We start from the raw sequence: 24,569 nt of genomic DNA, 5'->3' as shown, positions 1-24,569 counted from the left end.
AGCTCACGACAGGATGGCACTGAGCAACAGGCCTCTGAGTGGAGCCCTGCGTCTCACCAGACGCGCTGAGCTGGGCCAGGCCTGCCCTGGGCTGCCACCCGCATATCCAACCCCACATACCATGTCCTCCTGCAGGTGGCAGCTACAGGATATACCTCTCCCTGCCTTCCCCAGGGCTGCTGTCCCTAAGCCCTGGTGCACCAGGCTGGCACTTGAGCCACACCGCCATGTCCAGTTTTCTAATGGCTCACTGGAGGGAAGTCTCACAGATGTTGCTGCCTGGGCTGGCTTTGAACCACGACCCTCAGATCTTGGCCCCGACAATGCTGGGATGACAGCTTGCCAGGTTCTAGCTGCTGCTCCCCCAACCCCGGGAAGTCCCCTCCACCCCATAGCCCCTCCATTTCTTCGAGTGTGTCAGCAGTGTCCCTGACACTGCCCTTTTGAGGGACAGCCTGGCCTTCCAGCTCCCGGCCTCTGCCTGCCAGCACCCCAACTCCCCACTTGCCCTTGGATTCCAGCCCCAAGGCTGCTTCCTCCAGGAAGCCCGCCCCTCTTGAGCACCTGCCCAGCTGGGCTGTGGTCCCTGGGTCACCTCGGGGCCTTGACCCGTGACCCACACCCCATGTGGGCAGGGCAAGAGGAAGGACCTCAGCCACAGAGCCTCCCGCTGCCCAGACTGTTTCCTGGGAATGCAGTCCCTTCCCCAGCAAGGCCACCACGTTTATTGCACCCCACTTCTCACAGGCTACCCCTGTGAGCCCTGCCTGCCCACCCTCCCAACCTAGCCTTCATCTCCTCGCCAACTGTCCTGCTCTCTGGCATGCCTTCCTCTGCTGTCCCCCACGGCTGGGCCTCTGTTGTCCACCAGAGATCTGGGGCTAGGCCAGCGTGGCTCCCAGGGTCCTGGGGAACCATTCCAAGGGAGCTGGCACTTTGCTCGGGCACAGAATTCATGCCAAGCTTGCCACAGGAGGGTAAATTGAGGCACGATGTGCTGCTCCAGCAGATCTGGGCCTCAGAGCCCTTTTCTGGACTCTGGGGTCTCCCACAGCTGACTCAGGGCTTGGCAGAGCCCCTGAATATTCTGCCCCTTCCAGGCTGTCGCCTCCCTGCGGGGCTTGGCTCATTTCCTTGCCTGACTTCCGGGGGTTGATAGAGGCTCAGGAAGCCCAGCCACACAGGAAGGCGGCCTCAGAGGGGGGGACTTCCCACCAGCCTCTGCCTTCCTGTCCTCATCCAGGGCGCCCACCCGCCAGGTAAGCACTGGACTGGACTGGGGCCAGGCACTGGGGGTGGACAGCCGGCTGAGGGTCTTGTGAGAGCTGAGGCCACGTTGCCTCCTAGGCTGGCCTGGAGCAGGCTGGACCACGTGGGGAGCCCCAAGGGCAGACCCAGGCCCCAGTTGGTGCTGCAGAACCAAACGCCCCTTTCCCAGCCCTGCTGGCCTGTGTATGCCGCAGGAGGGGAGCCAGGTGAAGAAGCCTTGCAGTGATGTGGGGCTGGTGGGGGGGGGGGAGGGGAGAGTAGGGGGAAGAGGAGCGGGGGAAGGGAGGAATTATTCTAGTTTCTGGTTGGTTGTTGGGCTTGAACGCCAGGCCTGGCTGCCGTCCCTGAACTTTTCAGCTCAAGGCTAGCAGCAGTGTACCACTCTGAGCTACAGCACCACTTCCTGTTTTCTGGAGGCTCATTAGAGAGAAGAGTCTCATGGACTTTTCTGCCCAGGCTAACTTTGACCTGTGATCCTCAGATCTCAGCCTTCTGAGTAGCTAGGATTACAGGTGTGAGCCACCTCCACCCAGCCCTTTGGGGGTTTTTAAAAATGGATATTTTCTAGGCTCCATCGCCACCTCTTACTTCTTTCTTCTTTTACTTTCAATATTAAAAAAAGAAAGTGCTCAAGATTTGTTTTATGTGCATTAGCACCAGGGGTGCATTTCTCTGAAGGGTGACCAGCTTTGGGCCGGTTTGGCTTGGTACACCTGTAATCTGTGGGCAGAAATGTGAAATCCAACTGCAATAATACCTCAGCGAACAGCACCAGGGCCCAGGCCTGGCGCTTGCAAGTGGCCTTGAATTTAAGCCCCGGTGCTGCCAAATTTGTGCAGGCGAAAGTAGTAAGAGGACAAGGAGCGGATGCTTGGGGCTGGAATCCAGGGGTCCCTGGCAGGTGAAGGCCCCACCCCACAGCTTGCTTTATTCAGGCTGTGCCTAGGCTCCCTCTGCACCCAGGTGGACGCAGCGTCCCTTTAGGGATCCCCCACCCCCACCCTGCATGCACCTTCGCCTTCCTGGCTTCAGGGACATGGCCCAGAGAGCCCAGACCTGGTCCCCACAGCATGCAGTGGGGCTGGGACTCCAACCTGGCACCTGGGACTCTTGCCCACCCCTGTGGCTCTTGCCAGTCAGCAGCACCCTTCCCCCCCCCCCACGGACCCTCAGAGAACAGCAGGTGCCCAACCTGCCCAAGGCCTCCACCTCCAGCCAGCACAGGAGCTCTGTGGTCCACTGCTCCTGCCTGCTGGGTTGGGGGCGGAGAGAGGAGGCTGCAGACTGGAGATGTCTGCCCTTGATGCAGACAAATCCAGGTGTGGGTCTGTCCACATCGAGGTTCAGGGACCTGACCCAAGGCCACAACTCCCAGGGTGACGGCGTCTCTGTGTCCCAGGCGGCTGGTCCACATGGCCCCTCCGAGTGAGGAGACCCCCCTGATTCCCCAGCGCTCCTGCAGCCTGTCCTCCTCAGAGGCTGGGGCCTTGCACGTGCTCCTCCCGGCTCGGGGCCCCGGGCCTCCTCAGCATCTGTCCTTCTCCTTTGGGGAGCTCTCGGCTGAGGAGCTGTGTGTGCAGGCCGCCAAGGCCAGTGGTGAGTGGACTCCTGGAGGCTGGGCCAGCGGGAGTGGGGCTCAGATGCAGAGCAGAGAGTCCCTGACAGAAGTCAGCAGTGAGTGGGGTGAGGTGGCTCACGCCTCTCATCCTGCTGCTCAGGAGGCGGAGGAGCTGAGGATGGCGGTTCAAAGCCAGCCGGGACACTAAAGAACCTGAAACGTTTTTTTTTTTTTGACCAGTCCTGGGGTTTGAACTCAGGGCCTGGGCACTGTTCTTGGACACTTTGTTCTCAAGGCTAGTGATCTGTCACTTGAGCCACAGCACCACTTCTGGCTTTTCCTGTGTATGTGGTTCTGGGGAATGGAACCCCAGGGCTTCATGCCTGCTAGGCGAGCACTCTGCCACTAGGCCACGCTCCCAGCCCATCTTATGTCCAATTAATCACTAGAAAATGGGAAGTGGGGTTGGGGCTCAAGGAGTAGGGTGGAAGCCTTGACCTAAAAAGCTCAGTAACAGCACCCAGGCACAGAGTTCAAGCCAGCCCCAGCAGCCCCCCCCCCCCAAAAAAAATTAAAAAGTCAGCACTGGAACTGGAGCTCTGAGGGATGAGTAGGAGTCTGATACGGGAAGACAGTGACACTACAGCCCAGCAAGACACAGGTGGGGAGTGCAGAGAAGGAGCTGACAGGACCACGTCCACAGGCATCCTGCCCGTGTACCACCCACTCTTCGCTCTGGCCACGGAGGACCTCTCCCACTGGTTTCCCCCGAGCCACGTCTTCTCAGTGGAGGACGCAGGCACCCAAGTCTTGGTCTACAGGCTGCGGTAGGAATCCCCGGGAACCCCCAGCCTCTACTGCGCCCCGCCAATGCCTGTTTCACAGAGCAGGCCCTTGGGACCACTTGTCAAAGGCCAGGCAGCACCAGCAGTCCCCGCAGCACCTGGGCGGGGTGCAGCCCCTGCTGGCTCTGCTGCCCTGCCCGAACCGGGTCCCGCTGAGGCCGCCCCTTCCCGCTCTCCTCCCCTCCTCTCAGCTTCCGATTCCCCAATTGGTTTGGCCTGGAGCAATGCCACCGCTTTGGGCTGCCCAAGGACTTGGCCAGCGCCGTCTTTGACCTGCGGGTCCTGGAACACCTCTTCGCCCAGGTGGGGCCCGCCTGGAGGTGGGTGGCTGGGAGGGCCGAGGCGGAGGGTGGACGGCCCCGCGAGCCTGTGTCCCGCCCCCAGCACCGAGGGGACCTGGTGGCCGGGCGCCTGGCGGTGGGCCTGGGCCTCCAGGAGCAGGGCGAGTGCCTCAGCCTGGCGGTGCTGGACCTGGCCCGGATGTGCCGCGAGCGCGCGCAGCGGCCCGGGGAGCTGCTGCGGGCGGTGAGGTGAGCCGGCGGGCCGGAGGGCGTCCGCGGGGCGCGGGACGCAGGCGGGGACAGCGTGGGGCGGGCCCGGGCCCACCCCAGCCCCGCGCCCCCGTCCTCCCGCAGCTACAAGGCCTGCCTGCCGCCCGGCCTGCGCGACCTCATCCAGGGCCTCAGCTTCGTCACCCGCAAGCGCATCCGCAGGACCGTGCGCCGCGCGCTGCGCCGCGTGGCCGCCAGCCAGGCCGACCTGCACTCGCTCATGGCCAAGTACGTCATGGACCTGGAGCGTCTGGGCGCCGCCCGGCACGCCGAGACCTTCCGCGTGGGCCTCCCGGGCGCCGCGGGGGGCCAGGACGGGCCCGGGCTGCTCCGCGTGGACGGCGGCAGCGGCGTCGCCTGGAGCGCGGGAGAATCCGAGGTGCGGGAGGGGCGGGGCCGCGGGAGGGGCGGGGCACCGGGAAGGGCACCGCGAGTGGGCGGGGCAGCGGGCGGGGTCAGAGCAAGCCGAAGAAGGGCTGGGCGGAGCAAAGTGGGCGGGGTCAGAGCAAGCCGAAGAAGGGCTGGGCGGAGCAAAGTGGGCGGGGCCAGAGCAAGCCCAAGAGGGCGGGGGTGGAGCAAAAGTGGGCGGGGTCAGAGCAAGCCGAAGAAGGGCTGGGCGGAGCAAAGTGGGCGGGGCCAGAGCAAGCCGAAGAAGGGCTGGGCGGAGCAAAAGTGGGCGGGGTCAGAGCAAGCGGAAGAGGGCTGGGCCGTCCAGGCAGAAGGCGGGGCGGGGCGGGGCCAGGCAATGATGGTGTGGGCGTGGCCGGGGTGGGGTGAGGGCAGAGTCCCAGGCTTGGGGGGTGCTGAGCTGGGACCCTGGCCCCTTCCCTTCCCTAACCCAGGTCTTCCAGCCCTTCTGCGACTTCCCAGAGATGGTGGACATCAGCGTGAAGCAGGCGCCCCGGGCGGGCCCGGCGGGGGAGCACCGCCTGGTGACCCTCACCCGGACGGACAAGCAGATCCTGGTGGGTCGGGCGCCCCCCGCCCTGGGCCGGACGCAGGGGCCCGCGGGCCGGGCTCTGACACTGACCCGTCGCGCAGGAGATCGAGTTCCCGGGGCTGCCCGAGGCGCTGTCCTTCGTGGCCCTGGTGGACGGCTACTTCCGCCTCACCTGCGACCCTGGCCACTTCTTCTGCAAGGAGGTGGCGCCGCCGCGGCTGCTGGAGGAGGCGGCGGCCGGCTGCTGCGGCCCCATCACGTGAGCGGCGAGGCCATGGGGGGCGGGGGCCTGGGGGGTCTCCGCCGGGGTCCCCCTGCTGCTGACCCAGGGCTAGACTGGGAGGAAGACCCAGGCCCCCGCCGGGCGTCTCTGCCTCCATCCCTTCCCCTTCCCCGCAGGCTGGATTTTGCCATCCACAAACTGAAGATGGAGGGGTCCCTGCCTGGCTCCTACGTTCTCCGCCGCAGCCCCCAGGACTTCGACAGCTTCCTCCTCACTGTCTGCCTCCAGGTCGGTGCAGGGGCAGTCGGGGCGGACTTCCTGGGGGAGGCGACCCGAGCTGTGAGCCGCCTGGCTCCCTGAAGAAAAGAAAAGCGCATTTCCGCGCAAAGATGGGGAAGCTGCGAGGAGCCTGGGGGGCTCAAAGGGGGAAGGGTGCCACTGCCCCCCTGAGTCAGGGCCGCCTCCCCTCTTCCAGACGCCCTTGGGTCCTGATTACAAGGGCTGTCTGATCCGGCGGGACCCCACGGGGACCTTCTCCCTGGTTGGCCTCAGCCGGCCCTACAAGAGCCTTCAAGAACTGGTGGCAGCCTGCAAGGATGGGGGGCTGCACATAGATGGGGTCCCACTGAGCCTCACCACATGCTGCACCCCCAGACCCAGAGGTGAGCCCACCTCTCTCTCTCTCGTTCTTTCTCCTTTCTCCCTTCTTTTCTTTTCTCTTGTTTTTTTTTTTTTTTTAATCAGTCCTGGACCTTGAACTCTGGCCTGGGCACTGTCCTTGGGTTTTCTCAAGGCTAGGACTCTACCACTTGAGCTACAGCATCAGTTCCCGCCTTTTTTGTGGTTGTGAGAGTGAGGAATGAACCCAGGGCTTCATGCATGCTAGGCAAGCACTCCACCACGAGGCCACACCCCAGCCAAGCCCACCTTTTCCTCTGAGGCCAGAAAGCCCAGAGCAAAGCTTTCGGAGGAAAGGAGATTTGGCTTAGCAACCTTCAGGGATGGTTTAATCCCAGCAGAGCTGAGTGCAAGCCAGGTCCCCAGCACTTAGCTTATCTCAATCTCTAGCCACCATGGTGAATTCCCCTCTCAGCCCCAGGAAGACAAGTCCTGCTCATCCTCGGGGTCAACAGCTCCCTGGACCCTGAGGTGATTCCTTCCGCTGACCCCACCTCTCAGGTCTGAGATGGGCCTTCTTGGGGCGCCACCTCTAACAAACCCTGTGCCCCAGGGCCTCCACCCAAGAACTGACTTCTGGGGCTCCTGGCTCCTGGCCACCACTGCCTCCAACTTCTGGCTTTCCACTGCTGCCTGTTCCTGCAGAAAAGTCCAACCTGGTGGTGGTGAGGAGTGGGAGCAGCCTGTCCCCACCGGCCTCTGACCTGCACCAGTCCGGGCACAAGCTGGGCCCCATGACGTTCCACACGATCCCAGCCCATAGCCTGCAGTGGGTAAGGGATCCCAGACCCCGGGAGCCCCACTGGGGTTCCAGACACAGGTCTGTGTCCACCCACGCCGTGCAATGCAGTGCCATTCCTTCAGTTCTGTGTCCCCACCATGAAATGGGAACACTGCCCAAGCCTTTTCCTGACGGGCAGGCACCACTCACACCCCTCACGCCCCCAACCCCACTAGCTCGAGAACCTGGGCCACGGGTCCTTCACCAAGATCTACCGGGGCCTTCGCCAAGAGACTGTGGACGGGGAGTCACGCAGGACAGAGGTGCTGCTGAAAGTGATGGACGCCACACACAGGCACTGCATGGAGGTGAGGGGCTGGCTGGGTCAGTGAACAGATGAGGGGCCAGTGGGCAGAGGGGCTTGGCTTTGGAGAAGCTGAAAGATGAACAGATGCGCAGAGCCAGGCACAGTCCTGAAATATAAATGCGTCAGGGCTCAGTGCCAACTGGAAGAGCGGGGCCTGTGCAAGGGTCCTTAGGCAGTGGCAGAGCTGGGCCCGGGAGGGGAGGAGCTGGCAAAGGCAGAAATCGGGGTGGCATGAGGAAGACATAGCAGTGCCACAGCCACCCTGGGGAGGTGGCAGCTCTTTAACTCCACTCGTGTGAGAGACTGGAGCTGGTGGGGCTTACAGCCTCCAGCAGAAAACTACCTCGAAAGGTTGGGTGCATTGTAGGGTCAGAGCATGGGCCGTTCTTCCGCCAAGCTCCGGGGTGGGAGCCGTCCGTGTCAAGGGGCGTGGGACCCACGCGTCTTCTCTTCCCGTTCCGCTTCAGTCCTTCCTGGAAGCAGCCAGCCTGATGAGCCAGGTCTCCTACCCGCACCTGGTGCTGCTCCACGGCGTGTGCATGGCTGGAGACAGTGAGGCTCCGCCCCTCCCCGAAGCCCCGCCCAGGCCGCTCTCCCCCAGACCACGCCCACCCGCGCCAAGCAGTGCAAAGAAGGCCCGCCCACCTCGCACTGTCCACCAGTGCCCCGCCCATCCCACAAGCCACAGCGCTCCACCCTCCAGGCCCCGCCTCACGGGGCAGTCTATTGAGGCTCCGCCCACACAGCGCTGTCCACCAAGGCCCCGCCCATGCCCCAATGCCTACCGAGGCCCCGCCCACACTACACAGCCCACCGAGGCCCCGCCCACACTACACAGCCCACAGAGGCCCCGCCCACACCACAAGCCCACCGAGGCCCCTCCCACACTACACAGCCCACCGAGGCCCCGCCCACATTTCCGTGTCCACGGAGAACCCGCCCACACCACACAGCCCACGGAGGCCCCGCCCACACCGCACAGCCCACCGAGGCCCCACCCACACCACAAGCCCACGGAGGCCCCGCCCACATTTCCGTGTCCACCGAAGCCCCGCCCACACCACACAGCCCAGTGAGGCCCCGCCCACACCGCACAGCCCACCGTGGCCCCGCCCACACCACAAGCCCACCGAGGCCCCGCCCACATTTCCGTGTCCACCAAGGCCCCGCCCAGGCCTGCCCAGGGCATCTGCGCCCAGCCACGGCACCCTGCTTCACCCCCATCGCTCAACTCTTCCCTGCCCGCCCCCCCTCACCTCACCCCTGCCCTACCCCTCCTGACTCCACCCCAGGAGGTGCCTCCAAGCCCTCCATCCCAGACTGGCCCATCCTTGGGTAGGGGCGGCGCCAGGTCCCTCCTGGTGTCCAAACCCAGAATGCTTTCCAGGTGCACAGACCCTCGGTTTCTGGTTTCCTTTGCCGTGCAGCTTTGCACGGAAGACATCACTTCTGGGAGCCCCAGTTTTCGGGTTCTGTCAGCAGCTGTTTATCAGGGGGAACTGGGGCGGGGAGAGGGTGCCGCAGCACCTTGAGCCCAGCTCCGTCTCCCCTCCCACCCCTCTGCCAGGCACCATAGTGCAGGAATTTGTCCACCTGGGAGCTGTAGACACATATCTGCTCAAGCGTGGCCAACAGGTACCAGCCAGCTGGAAGCTGCAGGTGATCAAACAGCTGGCCTACGCCCTCAACTACCTGGTGAGTCTCCCAGTCACCTCTGGTGGAGGAAAGGGAAAGTGGGCTCTCTGTAGCCTCCATAGGAGTTTGGTAATGTGTTTTAGAAAATACCAACTCAGAGGGGCTGAGAGCGTGGCCTAGTGGTAGAGTGCTTGCCTAGCATGTACGAAGGTCCAGGTTCGATTCCTTGGTAACACACAGAAAACGCCAGGAGTGAGGCTGCAGCTCAAATGGTAGAGCTCTAGTCTTAAGGAAAACCACGGACAGTGCTCAGGCCCTGAGTCCAAGCCCCAGGATTGACAAAAAAGAAAAAAGAAAAAAGAAAAAATACAGGTTCAGAAATGGGAGAACCTGGGAGGGGATGGCTTCAGACCCGGGGGGTCAGAGCATCAGAGCTGTGGGGAGTTGTGGGCACAGCTGCTGGGAGGGCTTTGTAAGAGAAAGCTTCCCTGTGGGGAAGCCATGTCAGATGGAAGACCAGGTCCTTACCGCCTGGCCGGCCATTCACCTAGAGGAGAGGACATGGGGAGGGAAGGAAAGCCAGGGAGGCCCCAACATGTGAGCGAGGCCCTGGGTTTTTGTCCTAAAGAGCTCAGAAGGTGGAGCACGGCACCTCTGGGCACTGTCCCCTGGGCTCTCAAGATATCTAGAATTCTTTCCTCCACCGCCTCACGGTGCCTCCCTGTGTCCGGCCCACTTAGGAGGACAAAGGGCTCCCCCACGGCAACGTGTCTGCGCGGAAGGTGCTGCTGGCTCGGGAAGGGGCTGATGGGAGTCCCCCTTTCATCAAGCTGAGCGACCCCGGAGTCAGCCCCGCCGTGCTCAGCCTGGAAAGTACATGTCAGGGCAGAGGGGAGGCTGGAAGGCTGAGGAGGCAGGCAGGCGCCTTGACCTGGCCTGTCTCTGCCTCAGTGCTCGCTGACAGGGTCCCCTGGGTGGCCCCCGAGTGCCTGCAGTGCCCCCGGGAGGCGCAGGCTCTGGGCCTGGAAGTGGACAAGTGGGGCTTCGGCGCCACGGCCTGGGAGGTGTTCAGTGGAGGCCCAGTGCCCGTCAGCACCCTGGACCCCGCTGAGGTTAGAGAGGCCAGGCCTCAGAGCCTTCCCTGTGGGGCAGCGGGTGAGCAGCCTGCACTGGCCGACCATCCTCTCCTCCCTCCTGCAGAAGCTCAGGTTTTATGAGCAGCGGCAGCAGCTGCCGCCGCCCAAGTGGACAGAGCTGGCCTCGCTGATCCAGGACTGCATGACCTACGAGCCGGGCCAGCGGCCATCCTTCCGGGCTGTCATCCGGGACCTCAACAGCCTCATCACCTCAGGTGCTGCAGGGAGGCAGGGAGGTCCCGCCCAGGAGGCCCAGGGGGTCGGGAGCCATGTGCATGGAGGGTCCTGGCCGGGACTGCACTAGTCTTTGTGGGCTGGGGCCCCACACTTAGAGCTTTTGAGGCCTGGTGCAGTGACTCTCACCTGTAATCCTAGCTACTCAGGAGGCTGAGATCTGAGGATCAAGGTTCAAAGCCAGCCTGGGCCACAAGAGGACCTGAGACTCTTATCTCCATCTAACCTCTAGAAAAGGGGAAGTGGGCTGTGGCTCAAGGGTAGGGCAGTAGCCTTGAGCTGAAGAGCTCAGGGACAGCGCCCAGGCAGAGTTCAAGCTCTACGACCCACAAAAATAAATAAATGAATAAAAAAGAGAGCTTTTTGTCAATCCTGGGGCTCACACCATCCTGAGGCCCCAGGCAGCACCCTGAGTGTCTTTGCCTCGAGGCTGGCACTCTACCACTTCTGGCTCTGGGGTGGCTAACTGGAGATCAGCCCTTCCTGTCAGGGCTGGCTCCGAACCCAGACCCTCAGGTCTCAGGCTCTTGAGCAGCGGCATTACAGGCAGGAACCACAGGAGCTGGGCTACTTAGGTCTTATTTGATGCTGGGCTCTGGCGGCAGACCTCCCACACTGTGGGCTCCCCATTCCCTCCTCCCCACCCTTAGCAGCCGTGGGCCGGGCCTGGGCGCCCCCGACCCTCGGCAGCCCTGGACCAGGCTCAGGGCCCCCACAGGCACAGTCCTGGAGAACGGAGTCTCGGTTCCTTCGAGCTGTGCGCTGCCCGCGGACAGCCAGGCCTGTCCGCGAGCTGCCCACGACGCCTGGGGCGGCCACCGCACCGCCCGCGGCTCAGCTGTCCCTGCCCGCAGACTACGAGCTCCTCTCGGACCCGACGCCCGGCGCCCTGGACCCTCGAGATGGGCTCTGGAGTAGTGCCCAGCTCTACGCCTGCCAGGACCCCACCATCTTCGAGGAGCGGCACCTCAAGTACATCTCTCAGCTGGGCAAGGTGAGGTGGGGCCCGGGACCTCTGAGGGGCGGAGGGAGGAGCGCCCGGGTGGGCGGGGCCTGCGGTGATCGGGGAGCCTATTGGCAGAGCTGAGACCGGTGGGCGGGACTTGGTCAGGCACGTTCTGAAAGTGGGCGGGGCCTGTGTGCGCAGGCGGGGTCTCAGGTCGATGGGCGGGGTCTCGTGGCCAGGCAGTTTTTGTCTGTGGGCGGGGTTTGCATGGCCAGGCGGAGCTTTTTTGTCTGTGGGCGTGGTCTCAGGTCGATGGGCGTGGCCTGCGTGACCAGGCGGAGTTCTTGCTTGTGGGCGGGGCCTCAGGTCGATGGGCGGGGTCTGTGTGGCCAGGCGGAGTTTTTGTTTGTAGGCGGGGGCTCAGGTAGATGGGCGGGGTTTGCGTGGCCAGGCGGATTTTTGCCTATGGGCGGGGTCTCAGGTCGTGGGCGGGGCCTGCGGGGCCGGGCGGAGTTTTGTCTGTGGGCGGGGCCTCGGGTCGGTGGGCGGGGTCTGTGTGGCCAGGCGGAGTTTTTGTCTGTGGGCGGGGTCTCAGGTCGATGGGCGGGGTCTACGCGGTGGGTGGGGCCCGGGCCAGCTCGCCAGCCCCACCCCTCCTCAGGGCAACTTCGGCAGCGTGGAGCTGTGCCGCTATGACCCACTCGGAGACAACACCGGCGCCTTGGTGGCTGTGAAGCAGCTGCAGCACAGCGGCCCAGACCAGCAGAGGGACTTCCAGCGGGAGATCCAGATTCTTAAAGCCATGCACAGTGACTTCATCGTCAAATACCGTGGTGTCAGCTACGGCCCAGGTGGGCGCCTGCGGGAGGCTGCGGGAGCCCCCTGGTCCTGCCCTGCCTGGTGCTGCTTGGTGGTCTAAGTTAGGAGGGGTACGGGTTCGAATCCCGGCTCCTGCTGGGCCGTGCGCGCTGAGCCTCAGTTTCCCCCATTGCTCGAGGACCTTCTTGAGGTTTGAAGGAGCCGCGCAGGCTGTGGGTAGCAGTGTGGTGACCCCGAGATGGGGAAGTGGGAGGGTTTGGGGTGCACTGACCCCACCCCACTGCCAGGCCGCCAGAGCCTGCGTCTGGTCATGGAGTACCTCCCCAGCGGCTGCCTGCGGGATTTCCTGCGCCGCCACCGTGCGCGCCTGGACGCAGGCCGCCTCCTGCTCTACGCCTCGCAGATCTGCAAGGTGGGGTGGAGTGCGGGAGGGGGGCAGGAGGGTGAGCGGTGTGGCGGCGGGGCCGGGAGGAGCGGGGCGGGCCACCCGCGAGGTCCCGCCGCCCTGCCTCCCCAGGGCATGGAGTACCTGGGCTCCCGCCGCTGCGTGCACCGCGACCTGGCGGCGCGCAACGTCCTGGTGGAGAGCGAGGCGCACGTGAAGATCGCCGACTTCGGCCTCGCCAAGCTGCTGCCGCTCGACAAAGACTACTACGTGGTCCGCGAGCCCGGCCAGAGCCCCATCTTCTGGTGAGGACCCGGGGGCGCCCCGCGGAGACCAGCCGCGCCCCCCCACCCCCCTTCCCTGCCCTCCCTCCTCTGACCCACTCCACCAAGCATCCCTGACCCAGCTCCGCCCCACGCGCAAACCCGCCCCTAGACCGGCCCCTCCCCTCCCATCACGGCCCCTCCGGCCCCGCCCACAACGATGGCCACGCCCCTCGCGCTGGGCCCCACCTATCACCTAGGCCTAGGGAAGCCACGCCCACAACAAAATGCCCACGCCCCTCCACGCTGGGCCCCACCTCTGATCCAGACTTCGCCTTAAAGCCTGGGCAAGCCACGCTCACAATACTTGCTCCGCCCCTTCCACAGGCCTGAGCGGCCACACCCACTAGCCTGCCGCCTCTGCTGGCCCCGCCCACTCTGGCCCCGCCCACGCCGAACTCTGCCCGCCCCCAACCCCTTGGCGCTGGCCCCGCCCCTGCCCAGTGCATCGCCGGGTGAAGCTCCGCCCTCCCCGACCTCCCCCCGCAGGGACCCGGGGCCCACGCCGCTCCTCGCTCGCCCCCAGGTACGCTCCGGAGTCCCTGGCCGACAGCGTCTTCTCGCGCCAGTCCGACGTCTGGAGCTTCGGGGTCCTGCTGTACGAGCTGTTCACCTACGGCGACAAGAGCTGCAGCCCCTCGGCTGTGAGTGGGCCCGCCCGCGCCCCCGCCCAGCCCCGGGAGACCCAGCCCCTGCCCTGGGCGCCCCAAGGCACCCCCACTCCACGGCCCTCCCCAACGCGAGTCCCTCCCCGCCCAGGAGTTCCTGCGCATGATGGGGTGCGAAGGGGACGCCCCCGCCCTCTGCCACCTCCTGGACCTGCTGGCCGAGGGCCGCAGGCTGCCTGCACCCCCTGCCTGCCCTTCCCAGGTGAGCGGGGACCCTGGGCTGGCCTCAGTTTCCCCGTGGATCTCGGCCTCAGCCCCCGACTCTGGGGCGTGGCAGGTGCCAAGGCCCTGGGGTCGGCGGCCCGTGCGGTGCAGCCACGCGTGGATGCGAGGAGGGGGAGACGCAGGGCGAGACTCCCGGGGCGCAGGGGAGGAGGCCTGCGAGCTGTGGCCCTGCGTTCTCGTCCCCACCAGGTCCACGAGGTCATGAAGCTATGCTGGGCCCCCAGCCCGCAGGAACGGCCCAGCTTCCGGGCTCTGGGTCCCCGGCTGGACGCCCTGCGGAGTGGGGGCCGGGGGTGAGGCCACCGCTGGCCCAGCCGGTCCGATGGCCGTGGCGGCCCACGAGGATCAAAGGAGGCTGGGACCTGAGCACCGTGGCCCCGAGTCCCCGCGGGACTCTCAGAAACCCGGAGTGGGGCTCGAGTGGGAGAGCGCCAGCGCTGCGCAGAGGCTCGGGATCGAGTGCAGGCCGCGCGACCCGCCGTCGGCAGCCCTGCCCGGAGCTCCGGGGCTGGGGAGGCTCTGCGAACCGAGCGCAGGAACCGAGGACTTGAGTGACCGGCCGCCTGGCCGGCCTGGTGGGGGGCGCAGCCCGGAGCGGCCGGGCCCCAGGGCCGGACCCCCCCCCACCCCAGCCGCCGGCCTTGGTGCGCGGCTCACCCCGGGTGGGCGGAGGGAACACGCTGCTCCGCGGGGTCAGAGGGCAAGGCTGGATTTGGGGAACGAGGCGGGGGGGGGGGGGCGGCCCTGGGGAGGCGCACGGGCCGGCGCGCACCAAGGCCGGGGCGGCGCTCGCTCGGCGCGCATAAAGGGCGCGGGCCGGGCGGGCGGGCGCGGGACTCGGATCTGCGCCATGCTCCGCCGACTGCTGCTGCTGCTGCTGCTGCTCGGCCCGCGCCCCGCCGCGCCGGCCGAGCGGCTGTGCGGGCACCGCCTGGTGCGGGAGCTCGTGCGCGTCTGCGGGGCCCCGCGCTGGTCCCCCGAGGCGGGCGGCGATCGTGAGTGCGAGGGGCGGCGGGGGGGGGGGGGCGCTGGGCGCGCGGGCTCCGGCCCCGCCACCCCCGCCGCCGCCCCGCTGACCCCCGTGTCCGCAGGGGAGCTGCTGCCCTGGCTGGAGGGACGCCCGCTCCACGCGCCGGGCGCCGCCGGGGCCCCCGAGCCGGGCCGCCGCCGCCGTGCCGCCCACCCCGCGCACCGCTGCTGCGTCCTCGGCTGCGACCCGCGCGACCTCGTGGGGCTCTGCCCGCGCTGACCGCCCGCAGCCGCCATGCCCCGAGGCCGCCCCGCCTGCGCCCCGTGCCCCACGCCCACCGAGGAGCCGCGCGCTGACCCCCACCCGGCCCCAACTCGAAATAAAGTGGCAAAGTAGCTCCGTGTCTGGCTTCTAGACGACTCCAGGCCGGGCATCCCCGTTGCTGGACACTCCCTAGCCTGGGGCTCCGAGTCCCCACGAAGCCAAGTGGGGACACTGAGGCAGGCAGCGGGCTGGCCACTTCACGATGGCGCCTGTGCCCCTGCCTCTCCCCTGGCTCTTCCTAGGCCAGCGCCTGCCCGGGCTTTGCAGCGCCCGGCAGCGCCTCATCCTAACGCAGGGCCTTTGCCCGTGCTGACCCCGGCCGCCCCTGTGCCAGCCTCCCCTCCGCCGGCTCCGGCCCTGCAGGCTCCCGTTCCCTCCTCGGGCTGTGGTGAAGGAACACAGCGTTGGCGGCCACGGCTGGGGGCAGGCAGGGCGCAGACCAGAGCCAGGGGACGGGCCGGTGGGCAGCGACCTGAGCTACCCGCACCAGGGATCTGGAGCCGGGCTGCCTCCGCCTGCGTCCCCCGGCCTGATTTCTACAGGAACGAGCTTTCCTTTTTCTTTTGTTTGGCTGGGCGCTGTCCCCGAGCTGCTTTTGTTCAAGGATGGCGCTCTACCAGTTGAGCTGCAGTGCCATCCTTGAGCTTTTCTTTTCTTTCTCCCCCCCCCCTTTTTTGTGGCTCATAGGTCTTGAACTCAGTTCAGGCACTGAGCTCTTCAGCTCAAGGCTCTTCAGGTCAAGGATACTGTTTCTACTCCTGGGCCTGGGCACTGTCTCTGAGCTCTTCAGCTCAAGGCTACCACCCTACCCTTGAGGCAAGCCTCACTTCTCATTTTCTAGAGGTTAATTGGAGATAGGAGTCTCAGGGCCTTTTGTGTCCGGGCTCAGTAGCTAGGATGACAGGCATGAGCCTGACTCATTTCTGGCTTTTTCTGAGTAAGTGGTGCCCAGGAATCAAACCCGGGTCTTCATGCGTGCTGGGCAGGCACTCTGCCATGAGGCCACGTTCCTGTCTCCAAGGAGGAGGACTGCAAACCAGACTTTCTTTGCTAAAATAAGAAAATGCCTTTACAAAAAAAAAAAAAAAACCAAAAACATGAAAGGGGTGAGCGAGCGGCTCCAGGGCTGAACCTGAAGGCAGCAGTTAACAATCCACACGCCCAGGGCTGCCACCCAGCTCCCCAGATGCCTGCCAGGCCCAAGGGCCCTTCCTGAGTCCAGACCCCGACCTCCAGAGCGAGGGGTCTCCACTGCCCTGGCCCCTCCCTGAGTTTGGGGGCCACTAGCCGGGGGCTTCCCCCCCCCCTGGGACCTCTAAGCTCCTTCTGGAGCAACCCAGGGCCCTTTCGCCCTATTTCCTGCTCTCAGACCCGGAGGCCTCCGGCTGGCCATGTCTGGTGGCAGCCGGGGCGGCCTGGACGTTGGGGCCCCACCTCGGATCCGGCTTCCCCCCCTGGGTGCCGGGCCGGGGAGGCAGTCAGTCTCCTTAGGCAGGGAGCAGGCGATCAGCACCTCGGAGGAGGTTCTGAGGGGTGTGTAGGAGCTGGATGCATCCACTCCCTAACCCCTGCTGGCTCGCCTCCCCGGAGGGGGTTTGGTAGGGTCGGGTGGGGCCGGAGAGCCCGGCCTCAGTAGATCTTGGCCTGGCGGCCGCAGGCCAGGTCGCGACGGCTCAGCGCGTCCCACATGAGCAGCATCTCGTAGGGCAGGAAGCGGTGCACCAGCAGCAGGTCGCGGTAGAAGCAGGGGTCGAAGGAGGAGAGGCGCGGGGCGGGGGCGCGCACGCCCGCGGTGCGCACGCCGCTGTGGGCCGCGGGCCGCAGCCCCTCGCGCTGCAGGCACATGCCCAGGAAGACGTCGTCGATGGGGAAGAGCGGGAGCGCGGGCGCGGCGCGGCGCAGCGCGCGCCCGGTGAACCGCGACAGCAGCAGCCCGCCGCCGCCGCAGTAGGGCGGGTAGCGCTCGCCGGCCGCCAGCAGCGGCGGCACGAAGTACTTGCTCCAGCGCACGCGGATGGGGCCCACGTTCTGGATGAGGTGGCCCACGAACAGGTGGCGGTCGGGGTCCTGGCCCTGCAGGTAGGCCACCATGTTGTCCGTGTGCGCGAACACGTCGTCGTCCCCGTTGAGCACGAAGCTGGCGTTGGCGCACCGCGTCTCCTGCCAGCCGAGGAACAGGACCTGCGGGGGAGGGGGGCGTGGCGGGGGCGGAGCCAAGCAGAGAACGGCACGCCCACTCCCACAGGCGTCCCGCCCCCATCCGGCGTGCGCCATCCCCGGGTCTGGCTCTGCCCTACCATTGGCTCTGCCTCAGCCCCGCCCCGTCTCTGGCCCCACCCAGCCACATATCTCTGGCTCTGCCCTACCATTGGCTCCGCCTCGGCCACGCCCACCTCCGACCAGGCCACGCACAGGCCACGCCCAACCCGCTCTGTCCCATTGGCTCTCTTCCCGACTTGCGCCCATGCCCACCATCTCTAGCCCCGCCCTTTCCGGTCCCGCCCCCCCAGTGCTGACCCCGCCCCACGCTGGAATGGATCTGAGCCTGAAGGCAGCCTGCGTGGCGCAGCAGCTCTGGTGCCCGGGCGGGCCGGGCCCCGGCCCCATGCCCACTCGCCCCGGGGAGCAGGGGGTCTGCGGAGACCTTCCGCAAGAGCCGAGCAGCCACGTGGACTGCGAGGCGCGCAGCTGCCTGGCGGAGGCCCCGCCCGGCAGCTTCTGTGCGGCTTCACCCCGGCTTCCCGCACCACGCCGGGCTCCCGGGCTCCCTGGCTCCCGGGGCCTCGCTCCGCGCTTCCCCCGAGCCTGGCGTGGCGCCAGCTCCCCGCTGCCCGACACTTTGCGCACTTTTTCACTTGTGGGGTGGAACTCAGGAGCTCTCGCCTGCCTGGCTCCGTTGCTCAGGTGCTCTACCCTTCGAGCCACGCCTCCAGCCCCGGGTTTTGCTGGTCGTTTCGGGGATGGGCGTGGAGATCCCCCGCCCCTCCCCGTCTTCCCTTGGCTCCGCCTTCTGCCCGGCGCCTGCCCAGCCCTCCAAACCCAGCGGCCACAGCCGCGCACCTGCTTGAGCGTGAGGTTGAAGAAGGAGTCGTGGAAGTCCCACTGCAGGATGTCGCCGTGCGCCTGCGCCTCCAGCTCCAGCAGCCGGTTGAGCTTGCGGGCCTGCTGCGGGTCGGACGCGGTGCCCACGAGGAAGAGGCGGCGGAGGGGCGCGCCCCGCACCTGGCGCTCGCGGCCCCAGGTCTGCCGCACCAGCTGGCGCCGCTCGTAGTTGCGGGGCGAGGACTTGATGGCCAGCAGCAGGAACACGGGCCCCGCGCACTTGCCGGCCACCGCGTCCTGCAGCAGCGCGAAGTCGCGGCAGTGCCGGTACAGCAGGAAGTCGCGCACGTGCGCGGGCTGCGCCGCGAAGTCGGGGTGCTGGGCCACCGACGCGTTGGGGGCGCAGGGCGCGGGGCGCGGGGCGCGCGGGGCCCGGGCCGGGGCGGCGCGCGCGCTCGGCGCCTCCTCCGGGGCCGCACACTGGGGCGGGGCGCGCAGGTGGATGACGGCCAGGAGCGCGCAGGAGCCCAGGGCCAGGGCCAGGCCCAGGCCGGGCCGCAGCAGCCGGAGGAACCGCATCCGGCCTGGGTCCTCGGGTCCTGCGGAGAACAGCGCCCGCCGCGCGGTCCTGCGCCCAGCCTCCACCCCTCCCGGCCTCCGGCCCAGGGTCTCCTTTAGTAAACTCCTATTGGTCGTTTACGCCCATCCCCATTACTTCAGGGGGTCTGTGTGGGCTCTGCGACCTCCCACGGCAGGGCAGAACCACCTGGAACGCACAGGAATCCCCAGGGGTCTTTGTGAACTCCTATGCAACCTTTAATGCCCTTCTTCCGACTACGAGGGCACAGTGTCTCCTGTCTGGAGTCGTGGTGTCTGTTCTCTTCCCACCCTGGCCATGTCAGAGTGCTGTGGGGGGTTGCCAGGGTCTGGAGGGGCCACTGACCAGGCCACTCACCTCAGATGGCCTTGGGTCTGGGTCCTGGTGGTCCTTCTGCTCCTCCTGGTACCCTGTGTGCTGTGGGGATAGCCAGTGAGTCCGGCTCCCCAGGAGAGCTGGGCCCAGGAGCCTCATGGTTGCAGTGGGGGCTGGGCCTGGAGCAGGGACCTCAGTCCCCAAAGGGCACAGATCACCTGGCCCAGCTGTGTGACCTCCAGGGGGCCTGACCCCTCTGGACGCACCTGAGCCAGGGTGCATGTGAGGGGCCCAGTGGGTGAGCAGGAGCCTTCCTGGGGTGGGTGGGGAGCCCCCTCAAGCCACACTCCAGTCATGGGGTGGGGTCGTGGAGCTGAGCTGGGGCCTTGGCCAGCCACCCCGCTGCCATATGAGTCAGGTCTTCTGGGCACTGTTTACCCTTCCTGCTGAGTGACATTTTGCTATTGCCCCAGCATTGATTTCCTCTAAGGAAAAGCCTCTTAATTCTGCTGGCCAAGGCCCAGGAGCCTTCCCAGAGCCACAGGTGGGGAACCCCTGTGCCCTTCACCCCTTCTGCTCCAAACCCCATTCTGCTCCTGCTCTAGCCACTCAGGGATCCAAACTGATCCCCAAGCCTAGAGGCTCTGCACAGGCCCCAGGGCCTTTGCACCTGCTGCCTTTGGTGGCTGACGCAGCAGCAACAGGTGGCTCCTCCCACCCACTCCCACCACCAGGAGCAGTGGCCACCAGCCTGGGCCCCAGCTCAAAGGACAGAGCAGGAGTCTGAGGTTTGGAGAGTCAGGGGTATGAGCAGAGCCCCACATGGCCAGGCTGCACTCCCCTCTACCTGACCTGTCTCATGCTTCTTATCGGCTGCATATTAATGAGCCTGGCTGATAACTGAATATGCATGATGCTCTGATTAATATTAATGATGCAGTAGATAGTAATGAGGTAGCAGTTGCAGCTTGCCTGCCACAGTAAACAGTTGAGTCACTGGACATTCACAAGTTGTCAGAAAGAATGCTAATACACTCTGGGCATTCATGATGATCCCACCATGGGATATTTATGCATCACTGAGGTGATTCACAGCTGTTGAATATTTGTGAGTTGCCCATCAGAGGGTCTGCTCATTGAATATTCATGAACCCTTATGGAGATGACCATTAACCACTCAGTGAATATTCATGAGCCCACAGTAGCCCTGGACCTTCTCTAGAAGCCTCAGTTCCCTGGACCCAGGTGGCTGCAGGCACTTGGCGGGGTGGGCCTCAGTCCTGCAGCTGGTCCCCCAAGGCAGCCACTGGGCGCTCACTCTGGGACACTAAGGGTGATGGTTTTTCCCCTTGAGGTCCTGTATGGGGCCAGGAACATTCTGGAGACACCTTGATGTTGTCCCGTCAAGCGAGGATAGGGTCAGATGGACCCACCACGAGGTGGACACAACCAAGCACGAGGCCCAAAAGAACGGGGACCTCGGCAGACCTCAGAATCACAGGGCCAGCAATAAGACACTCGCCCCCGAAACAGAAAACGCGGGTGGGGGCCCTTGTCCCCGGTTGAGGCCTGAGGGCCCCAGCTCTCAGGTGGCCCAGAGGGTGCAGGTGCCCAGGGCTGCCCAGCCCGGCCTCCTGGACCGTTACGGGGCAGGCCCTTTAACGAGCACGGAGAAACTTTTATAAGGGGAAGGAGGGCTGGGGCTGGCTTCGTAAAACCCCAGCGGGTGGGGGCGAGGGACACACCGCCCTTTACACCTCGGCTTCCTGGTTTCGGGGCAGCATTTCCGTCAGTGATTCAGTGGGCCAGCAGGGTCAGGGGTGGACGCTGTGGTGCCAGCCGCGCCCCTGGGTCCTGGCCCCGCTCTCTCCCTGGATGGGAGCTGCCGCCTGGCAGCCCGGCCCCTCCCTGGCCGCTCCCCTCGAGACTTCCTGGACCCCCCCCCCAACACCCGGTCCTGGCTCTTTCCTCACAGCCCTGCTGAGGTCAATTAATTCCGTCCCACAAAGATAAATGTCAGGAGTGGAACATAATGAGCTGTGTAATCAGGAAGAGTAAACAGGCCGATCACGCCTGCAGCCACCTGGGCACGGGGGCTGGGCTAGCGCCATTTCTGGGGCGGGAAACTGAGGCACCCAGCGGCGGCTCCAGCAGGGGTTGGGTGGGAGCGACGCCCTCCAGGAGGGGCGTCCAGGGCTGCCCCGGACTCTGGCCCTGGCCTTGGTGGGGGGGGAGCTGCGGATCAGGTGCAGGACGGAGGGCACAGGGCACAGGGCACGAGGCCCCTAGGGCGCTGCCTTCCCTGGGCCCTGCGGACGGGCGGGCGTCCAGGGGTGTCCGGGCAGAGGCGGCTCGTCCCCGCTCGCCCCTTGGGGATGATCCGCCCCGCCTCGGTGCAGAGCCCGCTCGGGGATCAGGGCGCCCGCTCGGGGATCACGGCACCCGCTCGGGGATCAGGGCGCCCGCTCGGGGATCACGGCGCCCGCTCGGGGATCACGGCGCCCGCGGTCACCGCGGTGCAGGAAATGACCCTGGCCTCCGGGCGCGCCCGACGCGGCCCAGGGGGACCTGACCTAGTGAGCATCGGGAGCGGGGAAAGGAGACTCCGGGCTCAGGCAGCCCAGGCGACACAGGGAGCCCCCGAGGAGGGAAAGAACCCCGCGTCAGTCCCGCCCTGCCCCCTGCGTCACTCACCACCCGGCGTCTCCGCTTCTCGGGCGCCCGGAGCCGGGCAGACAGTTTTCACCTGGACTGAGCCCCGCCTCCGGAGGCTCCTTCCTCCTCGGCCAGCCGCCGCTGCTCGCCCGCCCACCTCCTTCCAGCCGAGCCGTTTCGCGCCCCGCCCCTGGCCACGCCCCGCGCTGGAAAGCCCCGCCCCTCACCTGGTCTCTCGCAAGACCACGCCCCGAGCCACACCCACTCCCCCTCTGCTCCTTTCCCACAGCCCTGGCCTATAAGCCCCGCCCCCAACACCTTCCACCCGGTTCATAAGCTCCGCCCACCGGCAAACCTCGCCGGCCACGCCCACTGCAGACACGCCGTGCTGGCCACGCCCACTGGGACCGGGCCCCCCCGACCACGCCCACCACAAGACACTCCGTGCTGGCCACGCCCACCGGGACCGCCCCCCCGACCACGCCCGCCCTCCTCTCCAGACTGAGCACCAGAGCTGCTCCAGGCCCCACTCCACGGTCCAGGGCGACGGCCGGGCCCGGTGTGTGGAGCCACTGAGGTCGGTGGGACCCAGCGGTGATCCCAGAAAGCGGGCGGCCGGAGGTGATGAGGGGCTGGCGCTCACACACCCAAAGCTCCCGCTGCTGCTCGGGCGGGAGAGCCTGGAGGTCGGCCCAGCGCACACACCAGCCAGCACCGGGCACCACAGCCGCGGGATGAGCCCAGTGTGGGCGCCATCCCGGAGCTGGGGTGGAGGCGCCGCCCCTGCCCCCCCTCTATTCCTCCAACCCCCCCCACCTGCCCTCTGCCCCAGAGCTGCCCCAAACCCTGCCTGCCTCAGACACAAAACCAAAACCAAGTCTAGGCCTGGTGACATTGCCCCAGGGCCTCACAATTGTTCTGGACTTTGTTCAGGACAGGGGATGGGGACCTTGGGCAGACAACAGGGTCCAACAGCTGGTCAAGTGCCGGGGCCAACCGGCAGCAAACCAGGGTTCGCAGATTGGGGTTCCTGAAATAGGGGACAAGGACTAGGAAGAAAAAGAAGAGAGACAGACACACCGGGTCCGGGATGTCCGCAGTCCAGGCAAAGACTGCCGAGACTGCCGCGTTTATTTTCCACTCCCCCTTCCTCCCTCCTCCTCTCCCAGGGAACCTCCAGGTGTTACATTCATATGGTAATTCTCAGGTCATTTACATAGAATAGGGCCAGAAAGCAATAAGACAATATAGCCATCGTCTGATGCAAGTCAAGGTACAGTTTGATTCCACTCTGGCTCCCAACAAGTCCCCCGTTTTTTATTTTAAAAGAAACACAAGTGCAATTTTTACTCTTTTCTATACCCCTAATTTATCCTGTCACATTTTCCAAAAATGACTTTGGTCCCTTGGTCCAATGGGGATTTGATGGGCGGAGATTCAACTTCCGTGACTTCTTCAAGCTGACTCAGGGGCGCCGTCTCCACGCTTGACCAGGGACCTTAAGAAGCCCAGCCTGTTTTATCAAGGGGTTGCAAAGATTAGACACCAGGAACAACAATCTACTCCAAACTAGAAATCATACTTGACATTCAACAACTGCACAAACCATCCTTGGCCACAACAGCGCAGCCTACCTAGCACCCATTTGCAAAGGCTTTTTCTTGATTGTCTGGGGAACTAAATTTCTGCAACCTTAACAATGCTTCAGTTGTCAGATCTAAACAGATTAATAGAGACACAAGCCTCAGATCCACAAACTTTTCCTGAATTTGTGGCTGGTGTCAAAAATAAAAAATAAAAATTTTACTCAATTAGGACTTTAAACTACCCGCTATCACAGAAGATTGACAAGTTCCTGCCCAGTTATGAAAGGCACGGGCATTAGTAAGGCATGCTTACAAACTATTCTATGACCTCCCAGCTCTGATTAATTTGAATGGCCAAGCACAAGTGACTCTAAGATCTGACACCATCTCTGCCATCCAAGCAGAGGCTTTCCTGTCCCAGTAGTGTCTCTCCACACAGGGATAAACATCCCATTGGCATTTCACTTTGTTGATTGCTGGATTTGAACTCAGGGTCTGGGCGCTGTCTCTCAGCTCTCCAGCTCAAGGCTAGTACCCTGCCACTGTGAGTCCCGAGCTTGGTGCTTGAGTGCTTCCCCCCAGCTTTTCAGCTCAGAGCTAGCACTCTGCCACTTCGAGCTCCAAAGCAACTCTGTCCCAGCATCCTGCTGGCAGATTAGACACCACAGTCTCACAGGGACTTTGCTTTGCCCGGGCAGGCTCAAAACTGTGGCTTTCAGATCAATGAGTCCTACAAAAGGCCACTTTACTCCAATTAGAAGCAACAAGGTGGTCAATACAGAAATAGTCTCTAAGCATGATCTTACCTGGAACTTGGTGAGGGCCAAACTTACATCTGAATGAGGATCTGCTGTCCTTCTCCATGGGCCTTCTGGAGATTGCTATAAAGTAACTTACAAGAGTAAGCTGAAATAGCAATTAAGCAACCATTTTGATAGTCCTAATTTTCCTTGTTTCTTTTTTTGAAACAAAGCTTTAGGACAACTTTACTTTTAAATTTTGTTCAGAAATGGTTTCTAATTTTCTTTAAAACTTTTACACTTTTTAACTTAAACTCTTAACACTTTGGTCTTTATTTGCATTTGAAAAACCTTTAAGGCTAAAGGAATTCCCTTTGCCTCCAGGCCCTCTAAGGCTCAAGGCACTCCTCTTGCCTTTTAGAAAAAAGGGCTCTTTTGCAGTTTAGATTACTGTCTAGAACTCCAACAACAGTTTAAACTCAAATAACAGTTTTTCCCTAATTCAAGAACTATAGACATCAGTGCACCAAAAGTCTAAGTCTGGACTTAGTTTCCTCTCCTTTTTTAAAATACACCCAATAGCATGGAGATAAACCTTTAAACATTCCTTTAAAATACTAATCACATTATCCACATTTTACCATCAGATTTCTAGTGTCAGTTTGCAAAAAAGGACAGGCAAAATTTCTGACGTTAATGAACAATTTTACATTTAAATTTCTAATACATGTTTCCAAACTTTAAGTAATAAATCCCAAATTCCCTAACACCTCTGTGCTGAACAGGATACAATGTTTACAATGTAAACAGCTGTAT

At 64.0% G+C, this 24,569-nt stretch overlaps 3 protein-coding genes across 3 annotated transcripts; 2 read left to right on the top strand and 1 right to left on the bottom strand.

Moving 5' to 3' along the window:
- The first annotated feature begins 1,213 nt into the window (after positions 1-1,213).
- Positions 1,214-13,820, top strand: Jak3 (Janus kinase 3). Its single transcript, XM_090334150.1, has 24 exons — positions 1,214-1,259; positions 2,645-2,865; positions 3,531-3,654; positions 3,864-3,975; positions 4,057-4,202; positions 4,308-4,602; positions 5,066-5,188; positions 5,265-5,422; positions 5,563-5,674; positions 5,862-6,048; positions 6,710-6,837; positions 7,022-7,153; positions 7,620-7,704; positions 8,720-8,847; positions 9,528-9,660; positions 9,739-9,899; positions 9,988-10,138; positions 11,012-11,151; positions 11,765-11,954; positions 12,210-12,334; positions 12,440-12,612; positions 13,157-13,274; positions 13,390-13,500; positions 13,713-13,820. Exons 2-24 carry the CDS (start codon positions 2,682-2,684, stop codon positions 13,818-13,820), a joined length of 3,324 nt encoding a protein of 1,107 aa, XP_090190276.1. The 5' UTR covers positions 1,214-1,259; positions 2,645-2,681.
- A 25-nt stretch (positions 13,821-13,845) lies between these two features.
- Positions 13,846-14,890, top strand: Insl3 (insulin like 3). The gene is made up of 2 exons (XM_090334137.1): positions 13,846-14,518; positions 14,615-14,890. Exons 1-2 carry the CDS (start codon positions 13,846-13,848, stop codon positions 14,770-14,772), a joined length of 831 nt encoding a protein of 276 aa, XP_090190263.1. The 3' UTR covers positions 14,773-14,890.
- A 1,006-nt stretch (positions 14,891-15,896) lies between these two features.
- B3gnt3 (UDP-GlcNAc:betaGal beta-1,3-N-acetylglucosaminyltransferase 3) lies at positions 15,897-21,553 on the bottom strand. The gene is made up of 3 exons (XM_090356613.1): positions 21,467-21,553; positions 17,878-18,874; positions 15,897-16,998 (listed from the first exon to the last, which is right to left on the bottom strand). Exons 2-3 carry the CDS (start codon positions 18,436-18,438, stop codon positions 16,447-16,449), a joined length of 1,113 nt encoding a protein of 370 aa, XP_090212739.1. The 5' UTR covers positions 18,439-18,874; positions 21,467-21,553; the 3' UTR covers positions 15,897-16,446.
- Between the last annotated feature and the right edge of the window lie 3,016 nt (positions 21,554-24,569).

Source organism: Megascapheus bottae, chromosome 1 (assembly GCF_031878675.1).
Source record: "Megascapheus bottae isolate mThoBot1 chromosome 1, mThoBot2.hap1, whole genome shotgun sequence".
NCBI classification, from domain to species: domain Eukaryota; kingdom Metazoa; phylum Chordata; class Mammalia; order Rodentia; family Geomyidae; genus Megascapheus; species Megascapheus bottae.
Note: the sequence above shows the minus strand (reverse complement) of the source record. Positions and strands in the feature narration are given on the sequence as shown.

Excerpts from the sequence above, each read along its gene's own strand:
- Insl3 (XM_090334137.1), top strand. The coding sequence starts at position 13,846 with ATGGCCGTGGCGGCCCACGAGGATCAAAGGAGGCTGGGACCTGAGCAC. Across the intron at positions 14,519-14,614 it reads CCCCGAGGCGGGCGGCGATC|GGGAGCTGCTGCCCTGGCTG; the intron begins GTGAGTGCGAGG and ends CCGTGTCCGCAG.
- B3gnt3 (XM_090356613.1), bottom strand. The coding sequence starts at position 18,438 with ATGCGGTTCCTCCGGCTGCTGCGGCCCGGCCTGGGCCTGGCCCTGGCC. Across the intron at positions 16,999-17,877 it reads TCAACCTCACGCTCAAGCAG|GTCCTGTTCCTCGGCTGGCA; the intron begins GTGCGCGGCTGT and ends CCTCCCCCGCAG.
- Jak3 (XM_090334150.1), top strand. The coding sequence starts at position 2,682 with ATGGCCCCTCCGAGTGAGGAGACCCCCCTGATTCCCCAGCGCTCCTGC. Across the intron at positions 4,603-5,065 it reads GGAGCGCGGGAGAATCCGAG|GTCTTCCAGCCCTTCTGCGA; the intron begins GTGCGGGAGGGG and ends TCCCTAACCCAG. Across the intron at positions 12,613-13,156 it reads GGCCAGAGCCCCATCTTCTG|GTACGCTCCGGAGTCCCTGG; the intron begins GTGAGGACCCGG and ends GCTCGCCCCCAG.